This window comes from Carassius auratus, chromosome 9 (assembly GCF_003368295.1).
Source record: "Carassius auratus strain Wakin chromosome 9, ASM336829v1, whole genome shotgun sequence".
NCBI lineage: Eukaryota > Metazoa > Chordata > Actinopteri > Cypriniformes > Cyprinidae > Carassius > Carassius auratus.
This window is the reverse complement of record NC_039251.1, coordinates 27639780-27658815: the sequence shown is the minus strand read 5'-3', so window position 1 is coordinate 27658815 and position 19036 is coordinate 27639780. Positions and strand designations below refer to the sequence as shown.

At 36.5% G+C, this 19036-nt stretch overlaps 1 protein-coding gene across 5 annotated transcripts in view; it reads left to right on the top strand.

Moving 5' to 3' along the window:
• The window catches only part of zmp:0000001200 (dedicator of cytokinesis protein 9), a 75426-nt gene extending 56987 nt beyond the window's left edge, over positions 1 to 18439 (top strand). For 3 of the 5 annotated variants that reach the window (XM_026272380.1, XM_026272382.1, XM_026272381.1), the window contains exons 35-53: positions 2656 to 2770; positions 2853 to 2919; positions 3006 to 3053; positions 3565 to 3701; positions 6374 to 6489; positions 6611 to 6748; positions 7628 to 7810; positions 7907 to 8020; positions 8164 to 8379; positions 8466 to 8523; positions 10058 to 10164; positions 11352 to 11474; positions 11659 to 11772; positions 12861 to 13007; positions 13270 to 13480; positions 14154 to 14344; positions 14421 to 14521; positions 16436 to 16574; positions 17612 to 18439. In XM_026272380.1, coding sequence (XP_026128165.1) covers positions 2656 to 2770; positions 2853 to 2919; positions 3006 to 3053; positions 3565 to 3701; positions 6374 to 6489; positions 6611 to 6748; positions 7628 to 7810; positions 7907 to 8020; positions 8164 to 8379; positions 8466 to 8523; positions 10058 to 10164; positions 11352 to 11474; positions 11659 to 11772; positions 12861 to 13007; positions 13270 to 13480; positions 14154 to 14344; positions 14421 to 14521; positions 16436 to 16574; positions 17612 to 17737 — 2451 coding nt within the window. In that variant the 3' untranslated portion in view covers positions 17738 to 18439. Of the gene's footprint in view, positions 1 to 2655; positions 2771 to 2852; positions 2920 to 3005; positions 3054 to 3564; positions 3702 to 6373; positions 6490 to 6610; positions 6749 to 7627; positions 7811 to 7906; positions 8021 to 8163; positions 8380 to 8465; positions 8524 to 10057; positions 10165 to 11351; positions 11475 to 11658; positions 11773 to 11890; positions 11897 to 12608; positions 12841 to 12860; positions 13008 to 13269; positions 13481 to 14153; positions 14345 to 14420; positions 14522 to 16435; positions 16575 to 17611 lie in introns of those variants that run through there. The other 2 variants (XM_026272385.1, XM_026272384.1) reach the window with 2 other exon arrangements.
• The last annotated feature ends 597 nt before the right edge of the window (positions 18440 to 19036 follow it).

Sequence of the window (19036 nt, the reverse complement as noted above, 5' to 3'; positions counted from 1 at the left end):
CATTTTTCCAACAGAAGGCAGGCTGTTTTTTTTTTGTTTGTTTTTTTGCAACTATACCTTTGAGACTTTAAAGGAACACTCCAACTTTTTGGGACTTTAGCTTATTCACAGTATCCCCCAGAGTTAGATAAGTCCATACATACCTTTTTCATATGTTTGTTTTGTTTAAGGAACTATCAACAGGGCGTCTCGTGTGTTGCGCTAATCACTCGCCCAAGTATCCACTCCACCCAAGTAACGTTAGCTGTGCTCCTATGCCTAGTGAGAATATAGTTCCCAGTATTTATACGATTAAAAATGGTTTCTGTCTCATATAGCCTTGTACATGCTATACAGATCACAACATGTAAATAGGAAAATGTTTGCTTTATTTTGTCACTTATTGGGATTACTATGCTACCATTATCCATTTACATCCAGTCTTTGTGCTAAGCTAGGCTAGCGGCTGGTGCGTCAAATAACACTTACAGAACGCACAGAAATGAAAAAGGTATGTATGGACTTATCTAACTCTGGGGGATACCGTGGAGTGTTCCTTTAATATGTAAATTATCTTACCTTTTTAGTGTATGTATTTTTTTTTTTTTTGCATTTTTTGAATTAGTTTTGCATGCCTGTTTTATAACCTTACTAAATTTCACTCACTAGCTCACTAGCATCTAGCTTTAAAACTCCTGCTCAAATGGACATAGCTTCCCTCAGAATAATAACAGTCTGCTGCATAGTTTTTGTTTTGTTTTTTTCAGAAAGAAAACTGTAAACCAACACCACCGACATATTATAGTCCATATGTGTTTGATTATTAAATCCGGATAATAGGAGGTGTTAACAGTGATTAAGGAGGGAGTTGGGTGGAGTTGCTATAAACCAATTAAGCTCATTTGTTAAGAGAGCATAACGACCCCCCCCCACCGCACAACACACTACACCACATCTGCCTTCTGGGATGCCCGAGTCATTCAGAACCTCACCAAATCAATATCAAAGATTCCGAACATTCTCTCTGTCGTGGTGATGTCATCAGATCAGCCGTAGATTCCGCTTCACTTGCACACTGGGTTTATAGGGGCTTGTGTATTTAAAGGAACATGGGTGAATCAGCTTGTGTACTGAAAGTACTGCGGCCCCCTGCAGGGGTGTGCTGGGTGGGTGTGGTGTTGTGTGATAATCAGGATAATAATCAGGAACATACATTTTCTTTCAAATGATACCACAACATTGTAAAACGTTGAACACAGAATGACGATAACAAAGCCAATTAATGTTCAGTGCCATAAACTGACAGAACTGAAGCTGAATGATCTTGTGCTGTTGTCTTGATTTAAGCATTTCAGTGCAATGAAATAAATCAGACCTTTATTAAAGCATATAAACTGATGGTTTGTTCGTTTAGTAATGAACCTCTTTCATTCAGTGTGTCATTGTGTCCTGCATCATAAATGTGTGTGTGTAATAATTCAGATATGTGCAGGTTTTTGGGAACTCTGTCATGATCTGGCCTCTTTAAGATATCCTCCAGTGGAGAGCAGACATTTCTGTCAGCAGCACGTCTGTATTTTGTAGACAGATCTTGTGCCTAAATCCACAGCTGAGTCAGTAAATCTGTTGACTGCAGGAATGTTGTGGTGCACTGAATGATCTCTCTTTGATATTCTTTCCTTTTGTTGCATTTCAATTAGTACAAAAACAGTCCTTCAGTCTCCATCTGTGTAACCACATAATATATTAAGTGAATAATCAGACGCAGTATTTTGTGGGTTTCATAGTTTCCACACCCTGCTGTCTCAGTGAGGATCTGCTGGCAGGGGAACATGGGAAATATTCTGGCCAGTGCTGTGCTATGGTAGATACATTAGCATCTTAGTGTAGGCCAGCGTGTGTGTGTGTGTGTGTGTGTGTAGAGCTGCGCTCCTCCCTGTGTGACATCCTTTAGGGAAAGAGCTATGAATGGCCATTTTGAGTGTGTGCAGTGCATTACAAACATGACATTTATCAAAGTGTGTTTGTGATTTGAGGTGGATGTGTGTGTTAATAAATGTGCATGTGTGTGTGAGTGCTTATAACTGCCTGAGTGTGTATTTACAGTTACCCCAAAAAGTCTTTGGACACTTAAGCAACACTTCCATAGATATAATTGAATTTAAAAGTAATAGCAAAAAAAAAAAAAAATGTATTATTATTATTATTATTATTATTATTATTATTTTTTTTTTTTTTTTTTTTTTTTTTTTTTTTTAATGGGTTAAAATATAACTGAAATGACATATTATATATTTCATGAAAATTTAACTAAATTTAAATCCAGTTTAAAAACTTAAATGAAATAATTTAATGAAAATAAAATGAAATGTAAAAAATTCAAGTGGGAGTGCTAAAGTTACTGTAACTGAAAAATGTAACCTAAAATAAAAAATAAAACATTAAAAAAATCACATATCGAACTTGTTAATGTGACAATAAAAACTGAAAATATAAACTAAAAGCTAATTCAAAATATTAGAAAATATAAATAGTACAAAAATAATACAGGAGAACATTGACATTGTTATATTATTTTAGTATATTGCTAGATCTCCAGACAAGTGTGACTTAAGTGTCCAGAAGTGTCCATGTTTTTGTGGACTGTGATGTCTGATCTTGTTTTCTCTGTCTCAGGGTCATGTCGCTGGGGTTCTGGGCAGCTCTTTGCTCCGCTGTGATAAACTGGACCAATCTGAAGTGAAGAACATATTAATGTGCTTCCTGCACGTGCTAAAGAGCATGTCTGAAGGTACACACACACAACTGTGATTATATAAGCCTGCTTCAGCGTAGTTGTCTGTTGTTTGACCGATGCATTTGCTGCGTGTTAGATGCTCTGTTCAACTACTGGAATAAAGCTTCACCCACAGACCTGATGAACTTCTTCAGTCTGCTAGAGTAAGTGCTGCGCTTCACACCTGCACCTCCACAACACACACACACACACGCTCCTGCCTCATCATTCACTTCTCATCTGATTTCAGAATGTGTCTTCATCAGTTCAGATACATGGGAAAGAGACACATTGCAAGGTAATTTTCTTTACGAACACATTTATTAATTTTGCACATAGTAGAATATAAACATGTTATGAATAACATATAGAAATATAGGTAGCACTTTACAATGAGGTCCTAAAAAAACTAAATTTAATTGAGTAATATATAGTCTTTAGTGTTTATTAATCTTTGCATTAATGTTTATTAATGTTGCATTAATTTTAGCTCAGGTCCATTAAATAATATTAACAGATACTTTTGATTGTAGTCATGTTTTTGTGAATGTTGAAGATTAACTAAGATTAATAAATGCTCTACGAGAGTTTTTCAATGTTTGTTTACATCAAGTTCATGTGAAACCCTATTGTAAATTACCCCAATGTAGAATGTTATGAATAAATAATGTAGAAATAAAGTAACCAGAAATGTGTTCAGAAAACTGACAACCACCAGTAATAACAGAAGATTGATTTTATGTCAGTGAGAGTTTGATGAGCTCATAACAGAAGCTTCTGAAGATCCTGTTACATTTGACTGTCATCAGGACTCTGGAGGGATCAGGTCCCGTGGTTCACGAGCGCCGCTCTCAGACTCTTCCCGTGTCCCGCAGCAGGACAGGAGCTCTACACATGAGACTGCAGCAGCTCAACAGCCTGGACAACTCCTACACCTACAACCACAGTGAGACACAGACAGATCCAGCTCATACTAGGCTTGGAATAAAACACAAGAAACGAAAGCTTCCTTCTATTCTAATATTTAATGTTGAAAGAATTGGACTTAATTTATGAGATCAAATGAAATATTTTTTTTTAAGAGAAAATGAATTAAAATTTGCCACAAATGTATTCAGACTCAGGCCATCCAAGATGTAGATGTGTTTGTTGCTTCATCTGAACAGATTTGGAGTCCAAACAGCTGATAAAAACATCACAATAATCCACACCACTCCAGTTCATCAATTTACATCTAGTGAAGCGAAAAGTGTTGTTATAAAGTCTTGTAATAAACAAATCCATCATTTGGGTATTTTTCTGGCTATAATATGCATCCATAATAACACTTCCTCTAGTTAAACATTTAATGCCCCGTTGTTTTATCACATTAAAATCCATTGTCAAATTTGTTAAGAGCAATTATCTTTCTAGACGGTGCTTAATCTGAGCACATTCACATTCACTTAGATGAGACGAGACAACTTTTCAAGAGAAAGCAGTGTTATGGAAAAAGTATTTTAGCCACAAGCAATAGTTTGAACGAACTTATACATATTAATAATGGATTTGTTTCTTACAAACACACAACTTTTCCCTTTTCAAGATATTAACTGATGGACTGGAGTGCTGTGGATTATTTGTGGATTATTGTGATGTATTTATCAGCTGTAAATAAAAATTTTCAAGCATTGTTAAATAAGTACAAGCTAGACAGGGAAACATTAAAGAAAAGATAAAACAAAGTGGTTGTTATTTAATTTTTTTTAAGGATGAAGTCAAATAGTGACTAAATAGATTAGTTTTCAGCTGTCGCTTGAAAATTGTTTTGGAATCAGCATTCCGGATGTGGTGGGAAGATCATTCCACCAGCCAGGTACGGTGAATGACAATGTTCTGGAAAGTGATTTTGTGTCTCTTTTGAAAGTTTGAAAGTTTATTTGCACATATAACATTCGAAATACAACTTTACAAAATCCATTGAAGAACAAAATACTGTGCGGGAGAGAGTGAGAAGACCATAAGGTCTTATAAAACCACCTCCCCAAAATCTCATTAAATGAACGTAAAATTACATGATCAAGCAAGACAATACAATCAATACATCAAACATTTTCTTTGTAATGTTACCACGAGGTGTCGCTCACTAGCGGATCTCAGACTTCTGGAGGGGAGGTAGATTCATAATAGTGAGTGGAAGTAGAGTGGTGCTGAGTCTGTAGCTGTTCTATTTGCAAGCATCAATGTCTTGAACTTGATGCGAGCTGCAACCTGCAGCCTGTGCAAGGAGATAAAGAGAGGTGTAACATGAGCTCTTTTGGGATCGTTGAAGACCAGTCGTGCTGGTGAATTCTGAATCATCTGTATAGGTTTGATTGTGCTTGATGGAAGTCCAGCCAGAAGAGCATTGCAGTAGTCCAGCCTAGAAATGACAAGAGCCTGGACAAGAAGTTGTGCAGCATGCTCTGCTAGAAAGAGCCTGATCTTTCTGATGTTGTGCAATGCAAACCTGCAAGATCGAGCAGTCTTTGCAATGTGGTCTTTGAAGGTCAGCTGGTCATCAAAGGTTACAGCAAGATTTCTGACCTAACTTGATGGGGTAATTGTTGATAAACCTTATTGGATGTTGAAATGATGCTGTACAGTTGGAGTGGCAGGGAAGGCAAGAAGTTCGGTCTTTGCCATGTCGAGCTGTAAGTGATATTCTTTCATCCATGCCGAGATGTCCGCCAGGCAGCCTGAGATCCGTCCTTTGGATCATCTGGTTGAAATGAGAGAGAGCTGCGTGTCATCAGCATAGCAATGGTAGGAGAATCCATGTGCCTGTATGATGATGGGACCCAGTGATGTTGTGTATATGGAGAAGAGGAGGGGTCCCAGAACTGATCCCTGAGGAACCCCAGTGACAATTTGATGTGCTTTTGATACCTCCCATCCCCAGGCAACCCTGAAAGATCTACCAGTGAGACTGGATTGAAACCAGCCAAGTGAAATCCCTGTGATGCCCAGTGATGAGAGTGCAGACAGGAGGATCTGATGATTGACAGTCTCAAAATCAGCAGATAGATCCAGCAGAATAAGAACTGATGAATTGGAATCAGCTTTAGCAATCCGCAGGGCTTCCGTTGAATTCCACTCCTGAAACCAGACTGGTTAGGATCCAGTTGGTTGTTCTGAGTTGTAATGAAACCTAGTTAAGAACAACTCGTTCTAGTGTTTTTGCTATGAAAAGAAGGAGAGAGAGACAGGTCTGTACAGTAGCTATCTGTGAAGTGTTTAATGTAGTTTTTTTTAAGAAGTGGGGTTACCTGAGCCTGGTTGAATGCAGAGAGGAAAGTGCCTGTGAGAAGAGATGCTAGATTTCTCCAAATCTAAATTCTGATGAAGAAGCAAACTCATCTCTAATCATTTCTTTAAGACAAATTTAATGGAATTTATAGGCAAATCTCAATCAATTCAAATGTTAACAGCATTAAATCTGTAGACAGCCATACAACATTCTCATTTGTTTACTTTCATTCACAGTTCTTTGTTTTACTCATTTACTATTATTCTGACCCCACAGCACATAGAGCAGCTCTCAGATCAGCTGTTATATGACCCTTCCACGTGTGTGTGTGTGTGTGTGTGTGTTTGTAGATTACAGTCACTCAGATGCTGATGTGTTGAATCAGTCTCTGTTGGAAGGAAATATTGCTACAGAAGTTTGTCTAACAGTTCTGGACACACTGAGCATATTCATCACAAGCTTTAAGGTCAGACATCCACCATCATCATAATAACATCATCACAATCACCTGCAATCATGAGTGGTGTTTGTTCGCGTTAGCCCTCACTGATAACAGTGTGTGTTTTTATATGTGTGTTTGCTCTCAGACTCAGCTGAGTTTGGATCACGGCCACAATCCCCTCATGAAGAAAGTCTTTCAGGTTCATCTCTGCTTCCTACAAATCAACCAATCAGAGACGGCCCTCAAACAGGTCTTCACTTCTCTTCGCACTTTTATCTACAAGGTGAGTGTAACAATAGAATAAGCACATCAATCAGTGGCTACTAGAGGGAGAGTCCATCCAAAAATGAAAAATCTGTCATCATTTACTAGGGACCTATTATTTTGTGGCGTGGAAAATACGGATAGAATCCAGTCATAAATTGCATAATGTCACAGAATAAATCAAAAGTGGGGTTGTACAGTTTATCAAACTGCAATATGTACTAGTGTCTGTGAGAATTAAACTATGAAAGACTAATATTTAAATCTGGAGTCTGCATTTCTACATGTCTTTGTGTGAGTGAGTGTTGCAGTACAAGAATATTTTACTACTATACCACATTACGCATTCATGATTATAATAATGAAATTATTAAAACCTTTATCTAAAGGAATATTTCAGTGTTTTAATTAAAAAAAATGTTTTTACAGTAGACTGCTGTTGTTCAGCACTTTGTTTGACAAAAATAAAATAAATTGAGTTTTCATTTGATATTTGAAAAGTTTAAAATATTTTTTTTATTATTAAATTCTTAATGTTTTATGTTTTCATTTAATTACCACCATTGTTGATAATGAATGCGTATTACATTAAAAATCCAAGTAAGTTAAAATATAGAACATTTTAATTTCAAATGTCAAAATGTTAACAAATTATCAATTGTTAAAGTTTTATAAATTCAATTTACTAGTTGTCCTTTATTATCTGATTTAATCCGAATCCGAAATTACAGAATTTAGCAAAAATAAACCAATTTTTTGGGGGGGGATATCAATTAAATTTGTAAAAAATTAAAAATATACGTTTCACAGGGCTCTTATTTACTTAGCCTCGTGTCATTCCAAATGAAGATGATGTTCACACTGTTGTTCTCCTGGTTTCTTTCATGGATGTGTCCAGTTTCCATGTACGTTTTTCGAGGGCCGTGCGGACATGTGTGCGTCTTTCTGCTACGAGATCCTGAAGTGCTGTAACTCCAAACTGAGCTCCATCCGCAGCGACGCGGCTCATCTCCTCTACTTCCTGATGAAGAGCAACTTCGACTACACCGGACGCAAATCCTTCATCCGCACGCACCTGCAGGTGCAAAACTGCCACATTTATCTCATGACGCTGAAGTCACAGAATGTTTCCAGATTCGATGGTGACAGCACGTGATGTCATGCTGTGATTCCTCAGGTGGTGATTGGCGTCAGTCAGCTGATCGCTGATGTCATCGGAATAGGAGGGACGAGGTTCCAGCAGTCGCTGTCAATCATCAACAACTGTGCCAACAGTGACAAGACTATCAAAGTTAGTTCACTTTAAATACACTCACACGAAAATGTTTCTTGTCACTTATGAGCTCTCTTGTACAAACGGTCAGATATCCAAGATTATCCTTTAAATAATTAATATAATATATTATAAAAGAGTTATCCTTCCTTCTCCCACAGAACACAGCATTCCCATCCGAGGTGAAAGACTTGACCAAGAAGATCCGCACGGTTCTGATGGCCACGGCTCAGATGAAGGAGCACGAGAGAGACCCTGAGATGCTGGTGGACCTGCAGTACAGTCTGGCCAAATCTTACGCCAGCACTCCTGAGCTCCGCAAGACGTGGCTGGACAGCATGGCCCGGATCCATGTGAAGAACGGAGACCTCTCTGAGGTACATCACACACAGTCACACACACACACACATCTTCATGTGTGTTTAACTGTGAAGCTGATGTTCTCTGGTTTGGTTCTCTTCAGGCAGTCATGTGTTATGTGCATGTAGCAGCGCTGGTGGCCGAATACTTGAGGAGGAAAGGTTAGACACACACACACACACACACACACACACACATATGCTATTATAGTCTAGGGTTGGTCAACTTTAATTGTGGAATTGAGAAGGGAACCATTAAGAAAACAACAGTGACCTACTGGAGAATACTAGGAGTATTTTCCCTTTGGGATATTAAACATTTGTCAATAAAGAGTATAAAAAAAAAAAAAAATAAATAATAATAATAATTAATAAAAAATAAAAAATAAATACATATACGTATACATATATATATATATATATATATATATATATATATATATATATATATATATATATATATATATATATATATATATATATAATTTCACATAAATCACTTAAAAATACTTGTTTACTTTAGTAACTGGGTTAAATGTATACACTAGACTTCAAAAGTTTAGGTCCAGTAAGATTTTTCATTCATAAAAATCCTGAAAATGTATTACGCTTTCTACATAGCATTGGTAATAATTAAAAATGTTTCTTGAGAAGCAGATCAGTATATTAGAATTATTTCTGAAGATCATGTGATACTGAAGACTGGAGTAATGATGCTGAAAATTCAGCTGCTCATCACAGGAATAAATTTTACATAAACTTTCTGTTTTTACTTTATTTTTGATTTAATAAATGTAGCATTAGGGAGCAAAACATCACCCTTACAAAAGCCTTACAAACCTAATTTTGTAAAGGAAGTACAGTATATGTTATGAGTTTAAGAATATATACATACACACACACACACACACACACACAGGGCTGTGAAAAGTTTTTTGTCCCCATCCTATTTTTTTTTATTAAATTTTTTACATATTTCTCACACTTGAATGGTTCAGATCATCAAACAAATATTACACAAAGACAACCCGAGTTAATATAAAATGCTATTTTTAAATGATGATTTTATTTATTAATAAAAAAAGCTGTCCAAACTAGAGAGAGAGAGAGAGAGAGAGTGAGAGATTTTGTTCCTATGTTGTAGAAAAAGTCCACAAACATTTCACAGTATTTTAGAGTGAAATAAAAGCAAAGTGTGCAAAATATTATCTACAGTATTTAATAATTAATATACATAACACTACAATTTGAATATTAATTCAACACAGGTTATAAATGAAAAGGGTACACTATTTTAAATTGAATTTGTAATTCATTTTTATGATATTTACTTTTGAAAATCCTTCTGTCTGGTCTATAATTGGTCAAAATGCTTTAGTTTTAATTCTTAACTACCAAGGACACACGTCTCATTTGTTGAAGTAATTACTCTTAATGATTACACAGTAATATGTGGAAGGTTTCACTATCAGTCACTTTTGTTTTTTTCACTCATATCTCTCTCTTCTCCATGTCTGATAAAGTCCCTGATGATAGAAGTTATCACTCAGTATCTTACTCACGTTTTGCTGCAGTTCTAAGAATTGAAACATTCACTCCAAACAATTATCTTTCATCTTTTCTGCCATCGTCTGTTTTTAAAATGGCATTGCTTCAGGGAACATGAATGGTAATGGTAGTTTGTGTGTTTGTGTAGGCACGTTTAAACAGGGCTGTACTGCATTCAGAGTGGTCACACCAAACATCGACGAGGAAGCGTCCATGATGGAAGACGTGGGGATGCAGGATGTTCACTTTAATGAGGTGAATATATCTGGCTGAAAAGCCAACAAACCATTCATTCAAATCAGAGGAGAAACAAGTAGTCATGATCCTCAGCAAAAAGCAGATTCGCACAGTATGGCCACCTTCTACAGTAGCTGGTGTCAGAAGCAGGATTAAATCAATTAAAAATGTCATTTGCATTTTTGTCACATCATAGCAAGTTAAGATGCAGCATTATAGAGTGTCGGTGTTGATTTAGTGCAATATTAGTACAGTAGAAGAGGGAAGCAATAAACTAATGTCCATGTAACTGATGGTGGTTATCAGTGCACTTATCTCCACTGTGACTGATACTCAAGCATCATCCTGCACTTTGACTCTGAGATAAAACAACAATAAGATCAATCAACAGCCTTCAGCGCTCTGAAGCAGACTCATTGTAGTTAACCAAAACCATAAATAAACATTTCCTTACCTAGAAATAAAAGAACTGAAATGTATTAAATATGGAAGCCCGTTTCCGCCATTGAATAAACAAAAAGGTTACTGTGACTATGTATCTCACAATTCGGACTTTTTTTCTCATAATTGCGAGATAAAAAGTCACAATTGCAAGATAAAAACTCACAAATCTGACAATTTTTCTCATAATTGCGTGATATAAACTCACAATTGCAAGTTATAAAGTCAGAATTGCAAGATATAAACTCTATAAAAAACTAGCAATTCTGACTTTTTTTTTCTTAAAATTGCGAGTTTATAAAAAGTTAAGATTAACTTTTAGATTTTTTTTTTACTCAGTGGCAGAAATGGGCTTCCAAAGTGACGTTTCTCATTTTAGTTTGGTTTAACTTGTACTAATATTACTTAAACTAAATCTAAAATGTAAAAAATGACAAATACCAACAACTTGTGAAACTATTAACAATTAAAATGAATTAAAAAAAATGAAAATTGTAATTAAAAAAAATGGAAAATGTTTAATAAAAAAATAGTACTTCAGTGATACTAAAACTAGACTGCCCTGAAGAAAATGTGATTCACTGAGCAGAGATGAAGAAAAGTGAATTCAGTCACACTTTGAGCTCATAGACAGTCACTAAGGCTTAAGTGAGACTAAATACTTTTATATTCAGTGTATGCAAAAATATCTTTATGTATATAAGACAACTCTCCATTGTAAGGTTTTTAATGTTTAAGTGTGTGTTTGTCTTTGTGCGTCTCAGGACGTCCTGATGGAGCTTTTGGAAGAATGTGCTGATGGTTTATGGAAAGCAGAGCGTTATGAACTCATCTCTGGCATCTACAAACTCATCATTCCCATTTATGAGAAACGCAGAGACTTTGAGGTACAGCAGTAACACACACACACACACACTGCGGAATAAAAAGGAGTGTGTGTTAAATGTCTAAGGAGACTTAAGTTTATCCAAGCTTTTACTAAAATTACACACATCAGTACAGAATTTGAAACTCTCCTTGAAATCAGAGCCGATGTGTTTAGTAAACCGTGTTGTTGGTGTTTTTTGGCAGAGACTGGCTCACCTCTATGACATCCTGCACCGTGCCTACAGTAAGGTCACAGAGGTCATGCACACGGGCAAGCGCTTGCTGGGAACCTATTTCAGAGTAGCGTTCTTCGGTCAGGTGAGTCTCATCAGCGTCCCTCATCCATCTTTATGAGAAAGAGCTCTATAATGACTCTTTATTCTGTCTTTATTTGTCTGTCATATGATTCATGTTTCTGCTGGTTCACTGTCTGAAGGCAGCGGTAAGTCTAGTGTGTTTGACTTGAACTTTCTGTGGCCTAACATGAACTACTGGATTTCTATGCTCATGTTTTATCGTGTTTTAAAATCATTTATGGGATTTCGAAGCCTCCAGTGTATAAACGATACAATCTGATCAAATAAGACAAAAGTATTGCCCTCCAAACAGAAACGTTGAGTTTAGTCGCATTGCTTTCTCTTGGTGTGTTTACATGCATCTCCTGCTGCACTGATTTTCTTAAATCTGTGTTTTGCATTTGGTTGGTAACACATAACATGCCCATGAACCTTTTTTGATCAGCATCAAGATTTTTAGGTTGAAATTTAAAGCATATGAATATATAAGCCTTGCGAAATAAGAATTAAAAGACTGAACTTGCTGATGATACTTTTAATGAACTGAACGGCAACTTCAGTGCACTTAAAGAGAGTCACTTTCATGCCTGATTCTTAACTTTAAGTAGACGTTAATAAAAAGTGCACTTTGCAATATCAAAGTTTCACTTTAAAGAACATTTTAAATCTTTGTTTTAATAATCTTTTGTCAGGATTTCAATTGCACTTATTTTAATGCTTGACTAGAATACTAAAGCACAAGCACAAAGTACTTGATTATAATATCTTAACCGTAGTGAAAATGGCTGCTTAGTTGAACACCTGAGGTGCGTTTCTCATTGACGAGTTGTTTCTGTCGCTGTGGTGGTTTGTGTCTAGCAGTACCAGTGTAATGACTCTGAGATGAACCAGGTAAACTCAATATCACTTCTACTACGTGTATGGTGTGTTGTGGAAGTCATCGTAATCCCTATTTAATAATTAGGATTTATCATCAACTCCAGTATTTCTGTTGAAAATAACTGTGTCCTGTGACTAACTCAAAAAGTAGTAGGCAAATAGCTTGACTTTGATCCAGGAGCCTTCTCAATGCATTCTTCTGATTGATTCAGATTTGCTTTGTTGTTTTAGGGGTTCTTCGAGGATGAAGACGGTAAAGAATACATATATAAGGAGCCCAAATTCACCCCGCTGTCTGAGATCTCTCAAAGACTCCTTAAACTCTATTCAGACAAGTTTGGAGCTGAGAATGTCAAAATGATCCAGGATTCTGGCAAGGTACGAACTGTTTTGCATAACCAGACTTTTGACCGATTCTGATTCACATCACAACTAATTCTGGTCAAGAAATGCCCACCTTATTAGACAGGGTGTTTTTGGGGTGGGTAAACCTGAAATGGCATGCAGCATATCATATGTGGCATATACCTGCAGTGTGGCTTTTTCTAGAAGATTTTTAGATTGCGTTGAACAGTGTAGTTTAACTAGCTCTACAACTATAACTGCGTTTAAGCTAAAGCTGTGTTACTGTCTGGTGCAGATTAATCCAAAGGATCTGGACTCTAAATATGCCTACATCCAAGTGACTCATGTCACCCCGTTCCTGGAGGAGAAGGAGCTGCTGGAGAGAAAAACCGACTTTGAGAGGAGCCACAACATCCGTCGATTCGTCTTTGAGATGCCCTTCACCGTTTCAGGCAAAAAACAAGGCGGCGTAGATGAACAGTGCAAACGCAGGACCATCCTCACCAGTGAGTACACACACTTACACACTGCATGCTGGCCATAGAAACAAAAGATAGACTTCCAGAGAGTCCTGTGATAACAAATCTTGAGTGTCAGCTGAATCTGATGGCTTATTTCCCCATCTGTGCTGTTTATTTGATCCTCCCAATCACAAAGTACAGGCCTTATCTTCACAGAGCAGATCCAGACAGCCTCTGTGTCAAATCTTTCAGGACCGTTTAAAAGCATCGGTAACACTTTAGTATAGGGTCCAGTTCACACTAATAACTAGTTGCTTATTAGCATGTCTATTAATAACATATTGGCTGTGTATTAGTGCTTATAAAGTACATATAATGCATGACATCCATAATCCTACCCAATACCCTAAACTTAACAACTACCATAAACTATTAATAAGCAGCAAATAAGGGGTTAATTGAGGCAAGTCATAGTTAATGGTTAGTTAATAGTGAGAATTGGACCCTAAAATAAAGTGTGACCAAAGCATGTTGTGAAGTCGTTTGAGTTGATGTGCAAAGCGAGTTAAGCCGGTGTCTAGACAAAGCTCAAATATAAGAGAGAGATATAAGAATCACTTGTTGAGGGTGTGTTATCTTGGCTTGTGCTAATATTTCTAACCTCATTCTTGGTTACACTTCATATGTAAATCTTCCCTTCTTTCTCTTCATGTGTCAGCCACACACTGTTTCCCGTACGTGAAGAAGCGGATCGCGGTGATGTATCAGCACTATGTGGATTTGAACCCCATCGAGGTGGCCATTGATGAGATGAGTAAGAAAGTGCTGGAGATCAGACAGCTGTGTTCCTGCAGCGATGTGGACATGATCCAGCTGCAGCTCAAACTACAGGGCAGCATCAGCGTGCAGGTACACACACACACACACACACACACCGCATAATGCCATGTGACATCTTTAAACCTGTCTTTCACGCTCTCTTCAGGTAAATGCCGGGCCTCTTGCTTATGCCAGGGCTTTCCTGGATGACGCCAGCACTAAGAAATACCCAGACAACAAAGTCAAACAGCTGAAGGAAGTTTTCCGGTAAAACAGACACTTCATTTTCTGAGCATTCTTTCATCTAATAATAGTATCATGTATATATAGTCATGGCCAAAAATATTGGTAAATATGATCAAAGAACGCTGTGAAAATTCATCTGTGTTGTTAATCCTTTTGATCTTTTACTTAAAAAAAAATCACAAAAATGTATCCTTTCATTGGATGATAAGAATTTAAAATGGGGGAAATATCATTATGAAACAAAGGTTTTTCTCTTATACTCGTTGGACACAATTATTGACACCGCTAGAAATTCTTGGAAGTATATTCCCATTCATATTCACTATTTTGAGCACTCCAGCGTGATTATAAACATGAAAGTATCCACCCATGGCCTCCTGTTTCACAGAAATATAAAGAGGAGGGAAAACAAAGCCCAAATGCCCTTAATCATTCATCACAATCAGAAAAACCAAAAAATATATTTCTGATGTGCAGCAAAAGATAATTGAGCTTCACAAATTAGTGAAGTGGCTTTAGGCAAAGAGCTAGAGCAGTGAAAATCCACCATCAGGGCAATAATTAAGAATTTCCCCAGTCAACAGAAAATGTTATGAAACCGCGTGTAAGAGGACGTGTGTCTATATCGTCCTAATGCACGGTGAGAAAGAGAGTTTGAGTAGCTAAAGACTCTCCAAGGGTCACAGCTGGAGAATTGCAGAAAATAGTTCAGAAAACCTTTTAGAAAATTGTCAAACAGCACCTACACTAACACATGTTGTTTGGGAGGGTTACAAGAAAGATTCTGCAAGCTCATCCAAAAACAAACTAAAGCATATTCAGTTATCAGACACGACTTCAAATGGGACTGGCTTCTATGATCAGATGAAACTAAAAAATGAGGTTTATAGCAGCAAACACTCAAGATGGGTTTGGTGAACACAGAGATAAAATGTACACCATGTGTACAATTAAATATACTAGCAATATACATATTTTTTATGTTGTGGGCCTGTATTTCCTGGACATCTTGTTTAGACACATGGCATCATGGATTCTATTAAATACCAACAGATAAAAAAACAGTAAGTGACTGACTCTGTTAGAAATCGTATAATGGGCCATGTTTGTATCATCCAAACATACAATAATCCAAACACAAGCCTCAGAAATAACACAGAAATGGGTCACTGAGCTCAAAACCAAGCTTCTGCTATAGCCCTTCCAGTCCTCTGACCTGAACCCTATAGAAAGTGGAGAGGAGTGAACTGAAGAGGAGAAGCTGGGAATCTGAAGGGTCTGGAGTGATTCTGGATGAAGGAATGGTCTCTGATCTCTTGTGAGGTGTTCTCTAACCTCATCAGGCATTATATAGGAGAACATTTAGAGCTGTTAAACTGGCAAATGGAGCTTTCAAAAAGTATTGAATCAAAGGGTGCTGTTAATTCTGTCCAATGAGTATTTGAGAAAAACATTTAATTCATAATCATATTTCCCCCCATTCATAAATGCTTTCTATTTATCATAGAATCCTGATAAAATGTCACAGTTTCCAGAATTTCTCAGTGTTACTGTTTTTGCTGAATTTTTGTTTACCTTTCTTTTTTTAAGTCTTACAGACTCTTACGTATGTGATATGTAATAATGGGCTCACACTGAGCTCCAGTTAAACTTCACAACAACTTAGCTGTTTAAAAATACTGAAAGATCCTATAAAATAACACAAACACTAGTATGTGAAGATGGGAATTATGCAATTTTTAATTTAAGTTAATCGAATCTTTAAAAAATAATTTATTTGTGCCTTTTCAAAATAGCCACCTTTGTATAGAGTACAGCTCTGCACTAAATTCTTTTGTCAAGAAGTTCCTACGTTGAAACGATGAATGTGTGCTCACACATTGATGGGTATTTAATTAGTAATCTTCAGTTGTGCGTTTGTGTGGTGTGTTGCAGGCAGTTTGTGGAGGCGTGCGGTCTTGGTTTAGGTGTGAATGAGCGTCTGATTAAAGAAGATCAGCAGGAGTATCATGACGAGATGAAGGCCAGCTACAGAGATCTCATTAAAGAGCTGTCTGCCATCATGCATGAGCCTGTAAGACACACACACACACACACACACCGACCTGAAAGACATCCTGTCATCATTACTCACTCTCCAAACCTGCGTGAGGGTCTTTCTTCTGTTAAACACACAAGAAGATATTTTGATGAATGTTGGTAACCAAATAGTTGACGGCAGCCATCCACTTCCATAGTATTATTTTTCTATTCCGGGGAAACTGTGGCAACTGTTTGATTACCAACATTTTTCCAAACATTTTCTTTAGTGTTGAACAGAAGAAAGAAGCTCAGGTTTGGAACAACTTGACAGTAAATAAATGATGAAATATTAGATTTTATCCCTTTAATCTTTCTCATACTTATGCATAATGTCTTTTCATAGTGTTTTTTAATCTCTCCATTTTCTTTTCCTCTTTTGCTCTCATGATCAGACTGAATGGTAAATTATTTCTAATAACTGAAACATTCTTAAAACCTTTATATACAAACCTTCGGAAACTGAATTATCTGAAAGCTCCCATTTCATATTGTGAAATCACGAAAGTGCAACTCAAATGATGTCTGTTTGATGTCATTTCATTATAGCTGCTGTTACCTGATGTGTTTTTGGCTTCAAAATTTAGCAAATAATATTGAGAGTATTTTCATTGTTTATTTGTTTATTTAGTTCACAAAAAAAAAAGGGACGGTGTACATTAATCAACATTTATAAATGTAAATATACCCAAATTGGGACCATTGGTGGTAGCTTTGCCAGATGTTGTTAGGCTAAAATACTAGAGAAAAAAAAGAAACAAAATAGAAAAACAATAACAACAAAATTAAACAAAAATTATAAATAATGTGGAGGTAACAAACCGCACATGCATCCTTAGAAATGAATCATGTAAGATAATATTATCTGATGATATTATTGATATTATTGTCTTGTCTTATTTTATTTACAGTATTTTTTAAATAAAATTAATGTTTTTTTGTCTTGTTTTTGTGTCTTGTTTTGATAAATACAAAGCACTGTTCAGATTTTATTTCTGATCATTCTTGTTCTTTCCTCCTCCGTCTCCACAGATCAGTCCAGTGGATGATGGGATGCGCAGTCCTCTTCCAGATTCGCTGCACATCTTCAACGCCATCAGCGGGACACCCACTGCCGCCTCTGTCCAGGGCCTGCCGAACTCCTCCTCAGTGGTGTGAACCTGACCCCTGCAGTGACCTCATGACCTTTCCTCTCCCAGACGTCATGAAGAGGAAGTGGAGGAGAGCAGAGGGAAGGTTCTCAGGAGGGGATCTGTTTGGGGATATCACCTACCGTTTCCTGTGGAGACTTCATCAAAAACTATTTTATTTTTGGCCATTTTGCCAGTTTTATTAGAAGCCGCCCCGAAGAGAGAGAGAGAAGAGAGAGAGCTGGGTCTCATTTAGCCAAATTCATGTAAACACTGCATTCAATGTGTGCTAACACCCAAACTGTGACTCTGACTGCAACGGCTTTTACAGATTATAAATATGTGCACCCTCTGCATCATTCTGTGTTGTTTTATTTCGTATTACTTGTTCAAGCTCAGACTGAAGTCGCTGTCTGAAAGGCGCCTGACGATGCATCAGCATCAGACGTGTTCAGAGCGGTTTGTGAAGCAGAGGCACATTGAGTGGGCGTGGCTTCCGTGTGATGAGGTCAGCGCTTTCACTGGACGTGATACACTGGAGGCGCGGCGCGGCTTGTGTAAACACAAATGCTAATGTTCAGCATTATATTATCAGTTACAAATATTTTTATACTGTAGGGCATCTGAATGTGATAATGTTTTTTAATCTGTATTTAACAGTCTCTTCTCTGCTGTATTTAAACTGGTATTGTCCCTAATGCTTTAAATAAAATCTCAAACACTCTTTAAATTGACTCTAAACACTTTTTTTATATTATTATTATTTAAAAAATTATAATTATTTAACATAATTGTATTGTGTTTTATCTTTTCTTTTCAGTGTTGTTTTGTCTTTTGGTTGTTTTGTTTGTTGTCTTTTGAATTCTGTTCTTTGTTTTGTCCTTAGTTTTTTTTTTTTTTTTTCTTTTTTTCTATTTTGCTTTGTTTTGTCTCATTTTTATGTTTTCACATTTTATTTCTGGTTTTATTTTTTATCTTGTTTTTTGTCCTGTCTTTAGTTTTTGTTTTGTCTTTTTTGTAATTTGTTATTTTTTGTTTTATTTATTTAATTTTTTTGTTGTTGTTGTTGTCTTGTTGTTTTTCTATTATTTTTGTTTTGTCTTTTTTGTTATTTGTTATTTTAGTTGTATTGTTTTGTCTTGTTTTTTGTTTGTTTGTCTTGTCTCCAGCTTTTTGTTTTGTCTTAGTTTTTGTTTGTTTGTCTCGTCTCCAGCTTTTTGATTTGTCTTTTTCGTTTTGTCACTTAATTTTTTGGTTTGTCTTGGGGTTTTTTGGCTTATTTTTGTTTTTTCTTTTTGTCGTATTCGTCTTATTTTTTATATTGTCT